Genomic DNA, 21,203 nt, shown 5'->3' with positions numbered 1-21,203 from the left:
AGATGTGAAATGTGCTGATATATCTAAATTAATTTAGACAAAATTGATGCACTCATTTGTGTGGCTGCTTTTAAAGTGGTTAAAGAGTGGTCAAAATTGATTTAGTTTAATTGGGTTAAGCTAAAACTGTTTTAGCCACTTTTAAACTGCTTCAGTGTCCACATAAAGCAGTTGAACCTACTTAGCTAAATGGAATTAGAAACTGATTTTGTTAAGCAGGAACAATTCCTGTCACACAAAAGTGACAGGTAAGTGACAAGAGTTAAAAAGAGAGTGGTGAAGATGAGGTAACAATAAATGAGCATTACAAAATAAAGGAATGAACTATGAAGGAAAAAGTGAAGGGCTGAATACAAATGAAGATAGAATAGATAGATGGATAAAATAGAGAAGACGACTGAACACACGTGGGAAAAGGGCAGCTGTTTGGCTTTAAACTTCCTACAAAACAAACAAGAACAGAACCAGTGAAGACAAAATAAGGATTTTATAAATCATGCTTCTAAGAACAACCATCTATGACTTGGTCTGGCAAAGCTGCTATAGATGAGTAGAGCTTCTAATTTGGCACTAAGAGTAGAAATTTGTTCATTCTTGCCATGTACCATCTCAATGAACTATTGTAAGAAAACATGCTTATTATGATCTTTTGCTAAGATGCCAGGTGGTAGCACTTAAAACCTCTTGCTATGGGAGTAGAAAAGGGATTTATTTTCATTATTCATGAGAGCCATTTTTAAGGGATAACTAGTAATATGGATGTTGTTGTGAATCAAGTGACATCAAGTGTACTTACTTCTGGGGTTACAAAATGAAATGAGGTGAGGTAGTTACTTAAATCTTTGACAACTGCTTATGAAATGCAGGTATACTGGGGCAACAAAAGTTACAAGAACCCACGTTCATTAGCCTCATTATTTTTTAATGCTTTATTTCTGTAGACACATATTGGTGCCATACAGGCAAAACTGTGATACCTAATATTGTGCACACCAGATTAGAGTGCTGCTTTGCATTGTAAGCTTCATTTTAAAATTTCATCTGACAATTTGGAAATATTGATCCTCCTGATTATTTGCTTTTCATGTTATTTTCTGGCATGGACATTTTTTCTCCCCTGAACTTAGGGGGGGTAGGGCGTGGAGAAAAGAAAGAAACCTCAACCAATCAACCAAAACCACTCCCACAACACCATGAAAAGAATTTGGCAGTGGTAGCATGAAATTTTCAGAATTAAATGTTAAATTTAGATAGATAAATCTGACTAGACTGAAGTGGCCCAGAGCTTTTCAGAAGTCCTGAAAAGGAAAATTTCCTCCTGAGACACTAGTAGCTCTCTCATTCAAACACATGAAGTTTGGTTGAGTAACAAGTCTGAAAATAAGATTTTGAAAATACAACAATAACCCATTTACTATGTCTTCATTTTATCTCCAAAAGCTGCCTAGCCTAGAAATTAAAAAATACCAGATACAATATTCCTTCTTGCCTCATCAAGAAATATTTGAAGGAATATATTTTCTTTAGATTTTGAAGATATTGTGACACTAGAAGGAATATATGGCTATATATTACATAAAAAAGTAAATAAGATTTTAGGTCAAAATTTATAACTATAAGGCATTTTTTTCTCGTAATGTCTGGACTTAACTAAAGAAAGAACGGGGTTAAAATGTATGTCAATTAAGCTATAAACGCAGAGGAAAAAGATGCAATGAAGAAAAAGTCAGCGATGCTGTGGCTGTGCATCCCTAAGCTATCTCTGATCCAATCTGTTATGCACACAGGATTAACGTGAAGAAGGTGGCTCCGATTCTGAGCTCGTGCTCAGACAGAATGATGTATATCTTTACCCATGTAATGGAAAATCCACAGCACCGATTACTTGTAGGTGATCAAAGCACAAGAATAGCATCACTATTTTCTCTGTACATAATTTTATAAATTCAAAGCATGTAAAGAAAGTTATGGTAGAAAAAGAATTGTATTCCACACATGGGGAATGGACTTAAGAGCTCAAGATGAAAGTCAAGAAAGACAGTGTTCCCTTCTACATAAAATTTGTCTAAAATTCCACAGATCTGACTCTTTCTTCGTTCTACCCATGGCTTCCTGAATAGCCTCTGAAAAGTCATTTTAGCTATGAATAAAACAGATATAATGAAATCTGCTTCTTTTCCAAGTGCTCTGAAGTTGGGAATTTGCTGAAAAGTACTACTTAGTAAGGGCTATTGTCTGTAGTGCCTAGAAATCTGTAGTATCTAGAAACTAACAGGCAGGTGACCCCCTACCTCATCTTCCCTCTCTACTGTGGGTGTCACAGCCCTTAACTGAACTCAGGTGTCAATATCGTCACAGGGTCAGATCACCCAGGATGTTAATTTGGAGTCTGTGCTCTATCTCCAAAACCAGCTTAAGTAACAGGGAGAGATTCTACCAGTCAAACTTTATTCTCTGCTAAAGCAGAGATGAAATAGCAGTTCATACCTTTCCTCCCTTTCTCTTCAATCAGTGAAGAAATTCATACACTGTGTCGATTTTTTAGTATGTTTTTGCCCTTCAAAGCCACAATAAAAGGTAACAGACTGCAATTTTGTAAGCATCTGTCTGCTTGTCTGCATGTTTCTTTGGTAGCTAACATACAGTTTAGATAAATTTTGCCTTTAAAAAAACAAACAAACTAACACTCTTGGGTTCTTTTCACCCATGAGAAGGGAAATCACCATAAACTCAAACATAAGGAGATCATATGTCTAACAAAGGAGAAAATTTCAGTATCTTTTTCCATGCATTTTGTCTGGGTGATGGATTAAGTTACATTGCAAGATTCAGCTTCAAACATTAACTCATACAATTAGCCAGACATAATTAGACAGTCAAGTCAGAGAGTATTAGTCGTCATTCACTGAGCTTTTTCATCTTATGACCTGCACAGATTTCCATAAGGTGAAGGCCAAAATGGACTATAGCATTTTTATTTGACTAGCATTTATGAATTCATGTATCATTATATAAATATTACCTTTGATTGAGATCTCATTAAAGGTCTCTCTATCTCATATGAAAATGTCAATAACACTCCTAAGAAGGGAAATGCCATTTAACTAAGGCTGTGCTTATAAATCTAATAACTTCAAAAATGATCATAGAAAATGACTTTTTTTCTCATTAAACCCCTGTTGTTTAGTTTTTTGCCTTAAAAAAATGCTGAACTTTATTCAGAGATATTTTGCAATGAAAGCAGAAAATAGCAGTATTTGAAATGATAGCAATCTTCCTGAACTGCAGAACCATCAAAGGACTCTCCTGCCACTATGTTTCTTTTTGGCTTAACACAGCATTTTTTCTAAACGTTGGCAGAGCCTTTCCTCCTCTCAGTCTCCTCACTTACTTGGCGTAAAAAGTGAAAGAACAAAAGAAGTAGGATCACCACAGTGAAACTCATTGATATCAAGAGAGGCAAGTATAAACCCAGAGTCCAAAAGCAAATTATTTTTAATATTAGCCAACTTCTACCCAGGCATCAGTGCTTGTTGCTGGGTATATTCACTTCCCCAAAGATTCTCCAACCACTGCTCTTTGGGAAGTAGGGGTGCTTCCTTCCCTGCAACCCTAGCATAAGTGAATGTGGTTGGATATTTCGCATCAGTGATAAATCAATGATAAATTGATAAATTGATAAATTGACACAGTGATAAATCTGTGTCAGGTCACAGACAACCTTTTCAAACAAAGAAACATGTCAATGAACGTCTGATATCACCCCCTTTAACATGGAGTTTGCCTAAGAAGGAAAAATGGTAAAAGGAGCTCTTAGGCACCAGCTATGGGATTTTACAGATGCAAGGCAGCAGACCTTTTACCTGCTACTCTCTAAGGGAACCAAAATGCTGCAGGAACCTAAATAAGCCCTGTAGGGGTCAGAATTGACTTCCCAGGCTGTGTGTTTTACAGAATTTTTCTTCCCTTCGACCAAGATTGGTGGGGCTGGATCTATGTAATCTGTTGCACCTTTCTATTCCCAAGTACCAGACGTATAGAGGTCCACAGAATTCCAATTTGCATCTATTTCTTCAGACAACACCAAGACTTCTGCTATTTATTTCCTTTAGCATTCTGGATTACCTGATTTGTTTGAATGGATACACACCTAAGAAAGAAGTAATGTAGTAACATGCAATACCTATGGATTAAGTACCTTTTTAAACATGGGAAAAATCTGGCAAAGAATTTTTAGGGCAACAGCTCTAGACAGCAACTATAAACAGCTAATGCCATGATCAACTCCAAAGTGACTGGTGCCAATCCTGATGCTTCTCTTGTATCATGAGTTATAAGATATAACATTGTGAGTTACAGAGTACAGGGAAAAGGAAAACACGAAAAGCCAGAGCAGGAAAGTAAGGAGAGCATATGTGAATGCCCTAGAGAATCCAGCAGCTGAAGAGCTTTTCCTTCATCACTGTAGAGACCAGAATGGCTGCGTGAACAGTCTTTCCACAGCAGCAGTACTGCAGGTATATGCCAAGGACAGCCCTCTAGGCTGGAACCTCATTACCAGGATAGTACCAGAGCCTATCATGGAAAGGGTGCCCTGTTTACACTACATGGTTACTGAAGAGTGTGTATGTGGCTTGGTGGTGCTAAACCAAGGTGCAGGTGCAAGTGGTGCATACCCTACCATAGTGTACTGTGCAATAAGTGTTGATGTGATTGCACAGCTCTTGGTGGGAGCATCCTCCACAGTAAGACTGCCTAGCAGGATGCACTGGAAAGCACTGACTACAAGGTGTGGTCCTACGTCTTTCATTCTGGTGTGCCACGTCAGCCCAGTGACACCACCAGTAGTTACACAAAACAAGAGCATAAGTACAAAAATTTTGACCCATTCTTTGTTGTGTGATAAGCCTAAGTACTCTTGGGATTGTCACAGAAACAAAGAATATGCTGTTTTACCCTCATAACTCAAGTTTATATGAAGAAACTGTAAAACCACAAGCAGTGAATAGAGAGTTCCTTGGCTATGTGTCTGTAAAGGCTCTTTAGTACAAATTGTTCCAGTAAGGACACAGAATAACTTATGTTCAGTAATTTGCCTCTAGTTCCACCTGATTCGGATGATAACATAAGACTAAGTGTTTCTTGGCTAAATCCACCCACTTTCAGTTTAGTTAAATCATGTTCCTTTTGGGACTTTGCCATAAAAATGTAGAAAACATGCAGATCTGGTGATATAAATAATATTTTTGTACCACTGGAATCTCAAAAGCTATCATGTCTCTAGATAAGTAAATAAAACTAAATGGCAGACGACTCTAGCTCTCTGAGATTTTTAGATATTTCCGCCATATTTCCTCCCTGTATAACATACATCATAAAATCAATAGTGCATATAATTTAAATGGCTGGTATACCATTGTTACTTTCATGTGTTTTGTGACATGAACTCTTCTCAGATATATGCAAATCTCTTAAAACTAAAAACTTCTTCCTAAATAATATTTGCCGGATTATTTTTTTTTTAAAAAGAATCTCTCTGCTACCTGGGCTTAATATTGAGTGCAGATGCATACTGTACATATGACTGTATGGCTGATGCCAAAACAAAAATTTAACATCCAGTTCCTTTTTAAATCTGCAGAAGTGCCCACTTTAAATCTCAGAATTCTATGTTTATTTCTCTTCTTTATCCCTTTGTCTGTGGCCAGAATGCTTTTCTTGCTCTATTTTTGATTTATCTTTCTCCCTCATAGCATCAAGAAGACAACAGCTATGACTACATAACACACGCTAAAAGCATCATACCGTATTCATCATTCACCCAAAAGATTGATACCTTAGATGAATCTTCTACTTTTAACAGAAATTTTCAATGTAGTCAATGGGTGGACTGTTCTAAACCAAGCCAATTAGAATCAGAAGCCAGAGGAAAAAAATTCCAATGCTTACCACATTCTCATTTGCTAACCAATAAATAATTTAAGCAATTAATTAATTAGAATTTGTTTCTTAAATGTTTGCAATTAAATATCTATACATTTAATTTGATATAAAATTGATCTCCCTCTTTGTTACCTGTAATAGATTGGTTTTTATACTGTGTTCTCAGAAATAACTGGACTTCATGTCCTCAATGGGCACTTGAGTCTGCATGATCATGGTTTCTTTGGCCACTTTCAGCTACAGACAGGCAGTCTGGGAAGACCCAGTAGGTCTCTGGTAGACCTGTGAAGGCAAAATTCTGAGACAGGTTCTTTAATGGCATGGGAAAAACATAAATGATATTGCCAGGGAGAAGCTGTTAAAGCAACTCATTTACATAAACTTGCTTACACATATCAGGATTAACTCTGATGTGAAAACACCATGATTACAATTTATATCTAAGCTATTTTTCACATGTTTTACATGTGTACACAGAGACTCAAGTTTTATAGCTTAGCCAGGTTAAAGTATCAGCATACACTCACCACACCTTTTGTTCTGTACAGCTTGTACATTTCATAAATTCCCTTTCCAGATGAAATTTACCTCTGTTGCTAGCCTCACTTCTTCTAAATCTCGGTCTTTTTTCTTCAAGTCATTTTATCAGTCCTCTAAGCTTCTTTCTACTTTAAGCTCACCAGGAGTCTTATGACCAGCCTTAACGCTTATTCACCTTACTCTTGACTTCCATATAAAGTGTTGTTGGCATCCACCTTTCCTCAACATATTCTTGTCATCACTAACAAGCAGAATTACAAAATCAAGACAAGGACTAAAATTTCAATTTCATTTGAATAGAGATGTTTCTCAGTCTGTGTGCAAAAAACCCACATAATATTTTCCTGATATCCTTGACATTTCTTTTAAGAACAACTAAGTATAACAGCATTAACAAGATGAACATACATCACAATTACATTATGATAATATGAATGAAATACTATAATGAAATCCTAATCATTACTTAGTATATTAGAAATTTCATATGGAGAAAATAATAACTTACATATATAATGAATAATATTGTACTACGACTAATACAGTTTTAAGTTAATTACACACTGTGTAGCTGATTTAGTTGTATTTAGCTAAGGAGCTGTTCTGTGCACACTGCAGATTAATTATGTCTTTAGGCACATACTCTCATTTATAACTGTCACTTGCGACAGTAGCTGTTGGCTAGGCTGCTTTGTAGACCCTTCCTTTATGAAAACAAATAGCTCTCCTCCAAAAAAAAACCCCAACAAAACCAAGAAAAGCCCCACCCCCACCGCCATTAAAATCCCTGAATAAACAAGACTCAGAATCTCTACTACCTAATGCAAGCAAAGACAAAATATTGAGGACTGAAAGTTTCATTTTACTGCACTTCTGCCCATAAAATATCCTTTACGGTATCTGCTTAGTAAAGTTATAATGCCTCATTGCACTTTATTTAATACAACTATCAATCATGAAATTTAACATACATCCTCACAATTCTATAAACTGTTCGATTTTCAAAATCCCTTATGAATGAAGGAGAAGGATTTAGGTAACTGCCTAAGACTCTCCCAATGATTCTTCTTAGAAGTTTTTACTGAATATAGGAAACAAGTCACTTTCTAGCCTTTGATTTCACACCAGAAGAATAATTTTACATGGCAGGAATGGGTAATAAGTGATAGCTTAATAAGTGCATGAGCTACTCATAAATCTAGAGCAAGTCTGGTTTTGTTCAAGGTATTCTCCATTGTTCTAACCTCATTATGAACAGTTAGATGCAAGAGAGCTTCAAATCCGTAAAATGCAGGAAAAAAAAAAAAAAATCTATGTGGGAAGATAGGAGGGGAAGAAGTTAGGTGAAAGTTAAACACACTATACTACTGTATGACTTTTTCAGGTTTATTGCATAACTGTCGGAGCGTCAATGACATTTTAAAGCAAATCTCGTAACCATCCCCACTTCCTGTGATTCTGTTTGAAGCGAGGACTAGTACATCTCAGGCAGATACCTTTGGGAGGAAGCGCAGTTAGTGTGGCTGCTGTGCTCCTCCCATAACGTGGGGGGACACAGGCCAAACCAGTGACCAGTCTTCTAGGTCACTTTAGGACAAGCATGTGCCAGGAGAGTTCATCGCAGGGAAACAGACTACATCCAGTTTGAATTAAGGCTCCCAAACTGCGTGTTTTGTAGACAGAAGGGACTCAGCATCAATTGCTACACTCCTACTGAGCCAAATTACTTGCTAATTTAAATATAGCCCACAGAACTGTATTTTCACTGATCCTGACAAAAACCCGCAGTGAATTCAGCAGACCAGTATTCTCACTGCATTATAAGGGAAATCACACACACAATTCTCAATCAGTCTATATAACATACATGTATATTTTCAGGAAGTTCCAGCACACATTCACATTTTAGCATTATAACTGCAATAAATAAATAGCCAAACAAACAGTAGGAATAATCTAAATCCTTTGAATTTCTTTGTACTTATATAAAGCACAAGAAATGGTACCTAAGAAAACAATCATTTTTTGTGGTAGTTAAGTTTCATTAAGTAGTAGAGTAAGCTATGAACATACCTTTACACGTCACATGTAGTACAGGGCAGCTCTCTTACCAGCATACCCAGATACACCTTATGGATAGTAGAAGGTTATGATGACAAGAGGGATTTACAAGGTAAACTAAATCCACAGTGGTAGAAGGAAACTAGCTAGCAGGAAACACCACCAGCAGTGTTGCAATAAAGATATTACCAACCCTAAGGCTAAGTATTTCTAGTTATGGAATTCACCTTCTCCATGCTCAGGGAAACATCATCACACAGCAGCAAGGGGAAACCTTCAGAGACGCTCCTATAGCTCCTTATCTATGAATTATTCTACAGAGCCAGATTTCCATGGCATGTAGTATATGTATGTGGCTTTCTGGCATACAAAACAAATAACCACCTGCAACAAAAAAACCTGTATTATCCCCTGCACCACTCCTATTTGCCATAGGATCTAAAATTTCTGCAGAAGAATTTCAATAGCAACAAAAGCTGAAAAAAGTAAAAATAGTTTAAACATGCAAAGAGCAAAAGCCTATAAAAATAACTAATTTGTAAAAGAATAGCAATGTTTGGAGATTAAACAAGATAACTATAAATTGAACTACCAGTAACTTTTGAAGACGACAGTATTTTAAATCTGGGATTGAAGCTGTTCTGAACATAATCCTGAAAGAGAGCAGAATTCTCTCCACAGACAGAGCAACCACTTCTACAGATTTGGCTAGAAGACTGAGGTTATGATATACCCAACATCAACACAGATATATTTACATTCATACATAGATGAATTGTTCATTCTCTTAACCCTTTTTGCAGGAAAAAAAGTGATTTGGATTAGAGAGTAATAATATTGTTTATTATGAAGTGTTCTGTCCCTCACTGGCACAGAAATAAAGCAATATATTACAGTATTCCATTAGCACATTCAAAGTGATGATTAGGATTCACAAAATCACTTAAGCATGTGCTTATATTCATATTAGTTCAGGAAACTAATAAACATGATTTTTAGTTATGTATACCCACAAATCTCACTCAAATAATGAAATAGCTTACACTAAATGCCTAGAATTCAACATGTGCATTTGTCCAGTCATACTAATGAAACTGTAGAAAATGGTTAAAAAATTAACCAAGTATTTAAATGCTTCACTAGATCAGGAAATTTTAAACACATACTCAAATGCCACATTAAATTAGTGTTAAGTTGTGCATGAGCTTAAATTCTGCATTGAATCAGGGACTAAATAGCAAACGTCCTTAGAATATTTTTCTACAGGGGAAAAAAATAATTCCTTTTAACCACCATAAACAGCAAAATGCTATGGGGCTTTGAAATTTCAAAATGTGTGGCTACCACGAACTAAAATTAATTCCATTTTGTAAATGATATATACTCTAATAAACTACATTTAAAAAAAGAGAAATAATTATACTGTGAAATAACATAGATTAAATAAAAGATGATGAGATTACACTGCCAGTTAGAGGAACAACCCTACATAGACTCTGCTATTTGTGACTAAAAATTCTGACAGCCAAAGTTTCTAGTGATGCTAATGAAATATCCTTTAACAAGAAAAGCCAAAAATATGGCTTCTATGTAAGATTTTTCTAACAGGTTTTTGGATTTTTTTCTTTTTTTCAGTTTTGCAAAAGTAAAATAAAAAGAACTAAGGAGATATAATGGAAGTGGAGTTTGATGACTTAGAGTATAGCGATGGGGAAGCAGACCCATAACAAGTTCAAATTTATGATTATGAGAATTAAGCAGTCATATTTTTCCCCACTGGCAGAATAAGAGGCTCTTAGTGACTGGTTAAGGCTGAATGATATTAAATCATGACCGTGCAAATATATATTTGATAGTGCATTTTGATAGTAACATATTAAGTGTCATAAAAGTACACTTGTCTTTGTCGTAGACCTTTACTACTTTGTGATAATAATTTTGCAGAAAACACAGCCTGACTGTAGTATTAAAGAAGTTTCCCCTCTACCTGATAACTGACTGGGGTCTTTTTTATTAAACCAGCATATAATACTGACTTGTGTCTCAAAGAACTTACAGAACATTTCTTCCAGGCACATTCATATAACTTATTGCCTTAACTAAATACACTTGCAAAAAATATTTTTGTTGTAGATCATACAAGTGAGAATATCATCATATTGCTATGATATCAATTATCATGTAGTAAAGACTGAACGAAAGCCTGAGGTGTTCTACTTGCATAAGTTCTGTTTTAGCATTAAAATTATGTACATATTGATGTTAGATAAGTCATTTATAGTAGTGGAACTTTCTGAATTGCCACGTACAAGTTAATCAACTGGACAAAAACAACAGATGGAACAGGACTCTGGATATCACAGTTCTCTTCCAGGTTACTATCTTAATTATTGTCCTAGAGCATTCCACTATTTTTTTCAAATCAATATGTTCTTGTGTATGTGTTTGCACAGGTATTCAAAGTTTCAGCTGAAAGGATGTTAGCAGATTCTGATTTAAATCCTGTCTCAGTAACTAGACAGATCTGATGTTTTCACATCTTAAGTATCTTGTACAAGTGAAATAGTCTGAGTAAGATTAGCTATAGCTTTAAGCTGGCTAAGGAGCTTGATTCTGTTGATGATTCTTTAGGATATGTATGCAGAAGAGCACCAATAGTAAAGATCCCAAGCAGGGGGCCTAAAGCATGCACTCAGCTGATCAGCCTAGACCAGGAAGGAGCAATTCTGGGTCTACAAAGAGTGTAAGCCTCTGAGGGACTCTACTGTTATCCTCAGAGAGAGCATTACTTTTGCAGTCCTTCTGGCCAGATTAGGCAATCCACCCAAGTGTGAACAGAGTAAATATGTATTTTTTTTTACCTATGTAACAGATACATAACTTGGTAAAAAAAATAAGTTAGTTTAAAATTTGGATGGAATGCCCAAGAGGAACGAAATTGAGGTGAAAATCAGAGAGTTACCTAAACAGTCACTTATAAAGAACATTTCTAGTTAAATGCAAGGATATACAACAGCTGCTAGTACAGTCCTTTATAGGCGCTATCTGTAAATACCGATCATTACTATAGCATTTGGTTTGGTCTTACACCTCGAATACTGCACTGACACCAATGAGACCTGTTTTCATTTCAGACTGGTATCTATCATTTTTACATAGGGAAGTTTGCACTATTCCACACTTTAAATTTTAAGGCAAATTATGCTACCTATCTTGGTAATATTTCTTTCTATACAAACTTGTACTAAAAGACAATACAGCTGTTTACAAGATCAGTTTATATGCTCAAACACTCTTAATTACAGAGCTGCAAGGGACTTGGTAGCATATACTCTGTAACATCCTATGCAGTTACAAAAAAATCAGATGATAGTTAAACAGTGTTATTATTAGTTTATCTCCTATTAACATCAGGTAAATTTACTATTTATTTAAAAGAAAAAGAAAGAAAACAAAGGAAGAAAATGTTTATGGTAAAATATTTTCAGTACTGATTCATGTTGACCTAATTTTGGCTCCATAAAGGCTTTAAACATAAAGGCAGAACAGTAAATTCAAAATTATGCTTGTTTCTGGAAAACCTACTTTAGGACTCTCATCTTAACAGCAATGGAAATCTATTCATAATTTTTTTCAGCATTATTACTCACAAAATGGAAAAAAATACAAAGTGCTATGAGTAACTATAAAGGAAGTCAATGCCAGATAGCTGAATTTTTTGGTTTAAACATTTTCAGTCTTTTTGAGGTCAGTCGTCATCGGCATACTATTATTTTTCAATAATATTTTCAAGTTTTTTTGCATAAGAAATCAGGATAATTTGGCTAATTTTCCAGGAACTTTTATTGAACAATCCACGTGCAAATCAGTTACAAAAAATGATTTTTACAAAAGTATGAGTGTTTTTCCTATCCTGTATAATCATATCAGTCAATAGACTTTGCCTAGTTTATATTATTTCTGAACTTTTAATCAACTAACTCAAACCCTCAACCTCCACTGTGATTTTCCCTACACAATTCCACTTCCATCCTGCATGTCTATGGCTTGTTCCTAGAATTCCTGTGGTACTCCTGCCCCTCCCAAGTATTAGAAGGTGGTCAAGGTAGACAGAAACACTGATTCATTTCTCCTGAATACCCACCTTGAAGAGAAAGCACAGTAAGCTTAAGCAGCAGACATTTGTTGTGAGCTCTCCTGTTTTTCCTATCCCTAAGTATACAAAATGGCTTCTTCCTCCACCAACACGTTCTTTTCAACCAAGTATTTAGTGAAAGTCGAGGTTCCTAAGGTTTAGTCAAAATGGAACATTTAATGATGCATTCTTTGAGAATGCTTTTATCAAAATACCAGTTTTGTCTCACTTTGAGACAATCATTTGAGAAACACTAAAAATAAGCATTGTAACTTCCCTACATATTTAACATTCTTCAATAACTTCCCCATAAAAGATACATAGCATTAACAGTCTCTCCATTTGAATTGATTATTACGTAACTAAAATTGCTTGACAACTAAGCTACTCTTCCCTAAGCTTAAAGGATTGTTTCTTCACATCTAAGCATTGCACAAATTTTTTGACTGTGTCATTATGTGGTTTGATGTTGGTGCAGATACAAGTTCTTCTCAAGGTAACAGAGACTGTTCTGATGTTGTTTTCTTGTTTCCTGGTTTTATGCGAGGGTTTGCCTCACTGTCTGTTGGTCATTCATCTTCCACATCCTACTTCTCAGGTCTCACTCAGCAAATGAGTATTTCACGATCTTCCATTTTTATCTGGTTTATGTGTACTCAAATTTGGTACCTTTATTGTGTATTTCACGGAATATATGCCCATCCATCTTATAATTGACAATATGTATTTCTGCTTTGTTGGGACTGCAGGACTGTCTGGTGAAAATGGTTTGATCCTGGCAAGATCTGAGATTAGACCTGTGAGGAATCAGTTGTAAAAATAGGGTTTATTTTTAAAGGCTATCTATATCTACTTTATTCCTCTTATTGTTGTCAGTTTTAGTAATGTTGGCATGTAGTCATAAGTATATGGGGTTTTGGTTTAAGGATTTTGTTTTAGGTTTTGGGGTGGAGTTTGTTTTTTTAAAGTTCAAGCATTGAACTGAAAAGTTATTACTGAATTTGTGAAAATATTTCTATATGCTAAGATAACGTGCTGTATAATTGATTAGCAAAGGGGTTTTTTTAATACAGGTCTGGGTTAGACATGGAAAATAGCTAGGATAAAACAAACTAGATATTCAGAAGTACTATAGTACAAAAGCTTATCTGAAGTAACTGTCCACATATACATGTTGACCCACAGTTAATGCTAAGCAGCTGAGTGCTTGAAGTAGTATAAATTATGTTGTTTTATCCATGGGGAAAAGGCTAACCCTGACAATCACCATGAGAAGCTGACATACTTTGTCTACGTACACACTCCCTCTAATATTTTATAACCTCAGGAAGTTGACTAAATGATGTGATGTGACTGAGATTTGATTACTGCAGGAACTGCAGAAACACATCGCAAGCCCACTGTCTAGAATACAGTCTGTGGTGACACACTAACACTGAACCCTGTCTTTGATGACCACCATGATAATATCAACCTAGTGCATGAAAGTATGACTATTAAAGCAGGTTGTGTAGCTTATGGGGAAAATAACTTTTTTCTTTCTTTCCCAAAATATATCAGTAACTGTTCCTGCCACTGTCTGACAGTTGGCCTGATGTTTCCTGCCTCTATCATGCCTGCTTATTTATCCTTTAATAGTATCAGCTATGTTTGTCCAACTCACTGAATCTGTGCCTTTCCAAGACAAGCTTCCATTTTCAGATGGCCCTACTATATTCTTGAGGAGGTTTTTTGTTTTGGCTTGGGTTTGGGCTTTGGGGTTTTTTTTGTTTTCTTGGGGTTTGTTGTTGTTTGTTTGTTTTTTTGAGCGGAGGCTGTTGGGCTTTTTTAGAGCAAATATGACTTGATTACTTCAATACACATTTTTCTGGAATATTTGGGTTGTTTCAGTGACTCCAGTATTATTGGGAAGCAGATGGAACTTCTCTCCTGGTATCTTGCCACCCTGACAGAATGATGGATGTAAGCACTTGAAAAATCTTTATCTTATTCTACATTGCTCTTAGATGGTTTCTAGCTCCTGCTTTCAAACTGACACACAGCTTGGCTTACGTTTTTTATGGTTCTTCCATGCTTTGTGCTTTCATCAAGTTTAACATTGCACATAGTCATTCAGCTACTACAGCTCACTTTGTTTCTTCTTCCCCTGTACTTATACATGGTATAGTACATATGTACATATCAGAGCTCTAAGACTGGTGTAGAAAAAAACCCCTTTTTTGGCTTGAACATACTAATCAAACTTTTCGTATAAACACTCTAGTGTCAAGAATTCCTTTTAAACTTCATGTATCACTTTCCTTCCAATAGCTAAATTGCCTTCTGATTGCTGCCTATGATAAAATAACTGTATTTGTAGATGAGAAGAGAGCAATGGATGTCATGCTCAATTTCAGTGAGGTTTTGAACACCATCTACCCCAGCATTCTTGTATCTGAGCTGGGATGTTGTGGTTTTGATTGGTGGAAAATAGCTTAAAAAAAAAAGACTGGCTGGATGAGCTGACTCACAGGCTACAAGAGAAACTTCATGGAGATCTAATAGCAGCCTGCAAGTACCTGTGAGGAGGTTATCATGATAAGAAAGCTAGCCTCTTCACATTGGCACATAACGGGAGGATGTGAGACAAAGAATATAAGTTGAAACAAGAGAGATTCAGATTGAATATAAGGAAAAACATCTCCACCATAACGACAGTAAAGCACCAGAACAGGTTGCTCAGAGAGGTTGTGCCATTGCAACTCTTGGAGGGTTTAAAGACCCTAAAGGATAAAGCCCTGAGCAACGTGATCTGCTCTCATAGCTGACCCTGCTTAGAACAGGAGATTGGACTAACAGTTTCCTGCAATCCCTTCCAACCTGAATTATGGTCCTAAAGCACTAAGAGGCCCATGTCAAGCACAATTTTATTGAGTTTACTCCTCTGGCCTTTCTAAGCATACATTGAGATTGTGTGTTGTCAAGTACAATTCCTGACATACTGTTACAAAATTCATACAGTGGGTTCTATTCATATCGGATTAGAGACTGTGCATATTATTTGGCATCAATCTGTGAGGCAATGCGCAATATATGTAGGCTACCGTTAGTTTTCACAGCTCCTTGGAGAAACAGTAAAAATTAAAAGAGGGTGTAATTCAATTAAATGTATTTTTCTACGTGTAGACAGGAAAAATCACCTATGAAAAACCCAAATGAGATATGAAGTAGTGGTTCTTCTGAATAGTATCTGAAATTAACAATGAACTGCAAGTCAAATATGAATCAAGAAAATCATGCTAATATTAAGAGGGCTAATTTTTCTTAATAAAGGTATCCTCTGCAAGACATAAATTAATTCCTCTTTTCCACTCAGTGCTGATAAGACACCAAATGCAGCATTGTGTCTAATTGGGAGCACTACTGTTCCAGTAAGCCATGAACCAAAGGGAGTAATTGGATTGAATTCTCATGTTTTATTTGAACACAGAAAAAAACGACACATATGATCAGATGTCTAGAAAACATTTTCTGTGACTAAAGGTTGAAGAAATTGGAGATAGAATGGGTACATAACACAAGACTAAGAGATGGTCTGATAGACCTTCTAGTAGGTAATAAGTAGTATAACAGACGAAGGGAATAATTTGTATTCTTTCTCTACTCCATACCAAAAAAAATGAGCTGGGCACAAACTACACCAAGACTACTCAGGTTAGATACGATGAAGACACTTCAGACTAAGGACAACAAAGTAATACAGTAGGTCATCACAGGCAAATTTCCTTTACTGGGAATTCCTAGAGACAAACTGGATAAACATCTGTCAGGAATTAGCCAAGTGCTACTGATGACACCTTAGGGAAAGGAGAAAATAGTCATCTATTTTTTATGTTTCCAAGAATAACACCATCTATGATATCAATCTTTTTAGTTTCCCTTAACATAACATTAACGGCAGCAGTAGTATTTTTTTGCTATAGACTTAACTCCAGTTACATTCTTGGGTATCAGCAGCTATAAACTGGTGCGCAGCATGGTGGTAGATTGCTGCTTTTCCAGTTCAGTACTTGTCAAAGTTTGTATTAGGCACCAACTGCTAAAAGCAATTTTGCTTTTATGAAATTAGTTTTACTTTAGTTAAAGTTTGAGTACTTTGCCTATTTGATTACACAAAGATTTTTGCCTGGCTTATCAAGAGTTGTTATGAATGCCACCTAATATATGAATTACACAATTTTAGCAAGTCTAAGATCTGATTTCTGATTTTCTCCATTTGCTTTGTCTTATTCACACCAACAAAATTGTAAACCAGGCTTTTTAATGTATTCTCATGCATGACAAATATGGCAGATCTTATTCCTTAAAAAAAGTGATTTTGCAATTTTAGAAGCTTTCCTCAGTGTAATGAATTGTCCACTCCTGGTATAATTTTCTAGTGCTCACATTTCTATTATGTGAAGAATCATTAGTTTTATATTATTAAATTAATTAATTTAAAGTTTCTAACTGAAAACTGAATCTTCTGGTTGTCCATGGAGCCTGGCATATAAAGCAGAGGCTGCTGTTTTCCTGCAGTATTCTACAAGTAGTTTACATTGCCCTTAATAGTATTATGATCTTGCCACTGTATAATTTCAGTTCAATTTTTTTTCTTGAATGCAATTATGTTTTCTTCCCTTAAAAAATGCTAAAGGACTCTTTGAAGCCTAGCACATTCGCAGATGTCCCAGTATCTACTTGGCATTCAATTTCCTGCTTCTGTGCTGTGTCCTTACACATGGTGCTACTCTACATTTTAGAAACCATTTAAATTGCACTTAAAATGAACTTAATTTTACACTAGTTTTGGTGCATGTACTTTGCACTTATATACTTATATATATTATATATATTAGTTTTAGGTACTAATTTCTGTTATTTCTGTTGCCTCTAGTTGTTCAAAGCAAATGCAGAGAACAACAGAGACTAAAATCCAAACTATACAAGCAAAAAAACCCTTAACAAGAATTTGCTATTACTTAAATATCTTAAACTTGGGGAGACCTGATTAATTGTTTTTTTCAGCATTTTCATATCTTTTAAGGAATAGACTGTCTCTGCATGTTGCCGACAGGCACTATATAAAAATTACTAAATTGCTATTAATATGAAAAAAATTTCATCAATGACTTAAAGCTGAGACAGAAGCTTGTTAATGCTGAAGTGTAGTGATGAAACAAACTAAGCATATATCCTTAATTTCCTTGGGTTTACAATGTTGTATATTGTATTTCTCATTAAAACACTTTTCTGCAGCATTTTGAAATACTGGATTGCAGAATTAGATATCCTGTAAAAGTGGATTTTGATTTTTATTAAAAAGTAATATACATATTCATGTAATGTATGTGGAACAAGTTGATTTCAGAACAGCTAGCGCTAGCTATTGGAGAACATGTTCCCAAGTTAATTAGACTTCATTTGTGTCCGAGTTAAAAATCTTAATGATGAACTATTAAATCTGTGAAATTTGGACTTCATCACAGTCTTCCTTCTGCTTGTGTCTGAAAGCATATCCAAAGCAAAAGGATGAAGAGTCAGACTGGACACCCCTAATTCCCCTCATATACTCAGTGTGGGGAGCAGATATAATGGGAAACCACAGAGAAGCACAAGCCAGAGATGCTGTTCCTAAGACACAAAGACCTTAAACCCTTTTTCCTCATAATTCATTCTAACTGTGAACATACCCATAAGACAGAACCAAGAAGATACTTGTGGGATTTTTTATATTATTGTATTTTATTACTTAAAAGTTCCCTAAATAAATAAAGAATGCCACTGTTCTTTTAAGCATCTCTGATTATGTCAATACTAACAGAAAATGTTACTTAGAGTTAAGTTATAAGTTTTGGTTTATATTTTTATAGGACCTTCATAATGGCAATGTAAATTTAGTGCTATGTCTGCTCATAAAGCATTAGGAACAACACAAATATCTTCCTTATAGATGGGAAGGTAGAAGCTCCTGAAAAATAATTCTGGTTTGAATGTGTAGAAGTAAATGTATGTAAATTGCTGTCAGTCATCTATGTATTCATTTCACTAGGAAAACAAAACTATAAATGATCTGTAGCCAACAATGCTTCACTTGAGGACACACAATGCAAATATTTATTCAAAACAGAAAATCACTTAAGGATAAGTATAAGTCTTACCACGCCAATAGAAAAGTAGTTGTTGATGATGTTGTAAGGCACTGGGTCTCCTTTCTCATCTTTATCGTTGGGTATTACTTCGAATTTCCACCTGTCCAGCAAAATCTCTGAGCTGTTCTCAATGTCTTTTAAGATCTTCATCAAATTCTCACCTTCATAACCTAGCAAAACATGAAAACGATTATTTAATCAAGCATAAAAAAAGTTTCATCCCATTTTCATTCTCTGGGGCTGGACTAGATGACCTTTAAAGGTCCCTTCCAACCCAAACTATTCTGTGATTCTGTGACTGGAAACATGAAAACTATGCACATAAGACCTGAAAAGTAGGACTGCGTTTGGAATATTGACAATTTTCCAGCACCTTTCATTAAAAGCAGTACAAGTACAAAGCTGATTTCTGCACTTGGCTAGATTAATGTAAACTTAGATTAATTCTACAGATTTCACTGGGCATCAGACCTATACTGGAGAAAATAATTTGATCTTCAAAACTTTCCAGTCCTTTGAATTTTCCAAACAATTATAGCAGTCATCAAAAAACCTAAGGTTATACTTTACAAAATGTTCTTGCTATGAAATTAATCTTAATATTTAAATTCCTTTGATTTCAAAATGTATGGAAGAAAGACATACAGTAGATTTGTCTGATTAAAGTCTGACAAGAGACTGAAAGGCTAAAAGCTGTCTATTATGTTTTGATTGTTTCAATGTGGTTTAGCATAACAAAACAAAAATTTGAAATGCATAACCGATGACTTATCAGCAGAACTGATATTTTTCCATCTTTCAACAACTTCTTTCTAAGCCTCATTCTGCTCTGTAGAGAGATCTTGCTCTTACTTGCCAAGAAACACATTTTTTTTGTAATTCACTAGTAGTAGTTCATTACACTGTATATGAAACTCAGTAGAAAACCTGTTTACATACTGCTGAGCATACACAACATACAGTACGTGTGTGCATGCATAAAAAGTGTGGGGATTTTACTAAGTGACATTATCAACACTGCATACTATTCAGGCCAAATTACTTTGTAATAGATAACTAAGATCTGTGGATTCATTCCTTTTCAAATTAGAAATAAATTTTCATATTCAAGCAACATATAGTTCCTTAGTCGTTAACAGTGTTAGCAAGCAAAGCCATTCAAAGCCTCCTCGCTCTAAACTCATTGCTGAAGTACTTCTTTATGGCTGCATAGTATGTTTTTGTTAGTTTCTCTCAACCACCACAAAACAGCACTACGCACGATTCCCTTTGTCTACATCCTTGAGATCACTCACCAGTAATTTATTTTCTGGAAGCCCTGTTTCCTCTCCCATCTATGGAAGTTCCAGAAAATCTGTGTTACGGCATTGTCTACACCACAAAGCAACTGGGCAAAGAATGCTGGAAGCCAGATTATTTTCATACTGTCTTTTTCTACATTAGTCCAGATGGAATCACTCCAAACAGAAAGTAAATAAATAAGAGTGAATGGAAGGACAGGTCCTGGCTAATGTAATCAAACGCTGTCATAATTGACCCTACTTAGAACAGGAGATTGGACTAGCGACTTCCTGTGACCCCTTCCAATCTGAATTATTCTATGACACTATTCTATGAACTGTTCAGAAAGTGAAGCAAGGCAGATTTGCATGGGGGTTTGCTTGTTTTTGCTTGTGGGTTTTTGGTCGGGTTTTTTTAGGGGATGGGGCATGGTGGTGGCAGTGATAGCGTCTGCTTTTTCTTCCTAAGTCCCTGTGAATAAACAATCGCCAGTCTTGACAGAGAAAATAAAGGAGGTTCTCCAATGGTTTGGCAGAACATGATGGTTAATAAAGAAGTTCTAGAGCACAGAAACTACTGAGAAATTGCTAAAGAGTATCTGGTAACAAGGCAGACATTTGGAAAAGAAACTTACTGTGATGAGACAGAAGTAAGAGATATCCACAAAGGCTGAGAAGTTGCACATAAACAGAAAAGTTCCACATACACATCATCTAAACTGAAACAACCAACTGAGACCTGAAATAGAACTGGCTATGAGCCCATAAACTGACATACTTTCACCAGAAACTGAGTCTTCTTAAGGCTTTCTTCTTTGTGTCTCCTTCAAGCTAGCCTGCAATGCAAATCCTGAATGGAAATAAGTTATTGGAGGAGCTCAGAGTAAGGCTCCACACATCCGGCAAAGGATGCAAAGGGTATTAAAGGTTTGACTTTACGTATATTCTCATTTCAGCATTCTTTGACTTCTCATTTTCTAATAAATATCACCACAGCACTTATTGTCTGGAATCCTCTGTAGAAGAGGGTTGGATCTCTAGATGTAGATCTGTAGAAGAGGATTGGATCAAAGA

At 35.7% G+C, this 21,203-nt stretch overlaps 1 protein-coding gene across 2 annotated transcripts in view; it reads right to left on the bottom strand.

Annotated features, from left to right (window-relative positions):
- The window catches only part of DGKB (diacylglycerol kinase beta), a 363,521-nt gene that overhangs the window by 184,246 nt on the left and 158,072 nt on the right, over positions 1–21,203 (bottom strand). For both annotated transcript variants that reach the window (XM_056338458.1, XM_056338459.1), the window contains one exon: positions 18,859–19,019. In XM_056338458.1, coding sequence (XP_056194433.1) covers positions 18,859–19,019 — 161 coding nt within the window. The remainder of the gene's footprint in view (positions 1–18,858; positions 19,020–21,203) is intronic.

Source organism: Falco biarmicus, chromosome 4 (assembly GCF_023638135.1).
Source record: "Falco biarmicus isolate bFalBia1 chromosome 4, bFalBia1.pri, whole genome shotgun sequence".
In the NCBI taxonomy this organism is placed as follows: Eukaryota; Metazoa; Chordata; class Aves; order Falconiformes; family Falconidae; genus Falco; species Falco biarmicus.
This window is presented reverse-complemented; position numbering and strand designations above follow the sequence as displayed.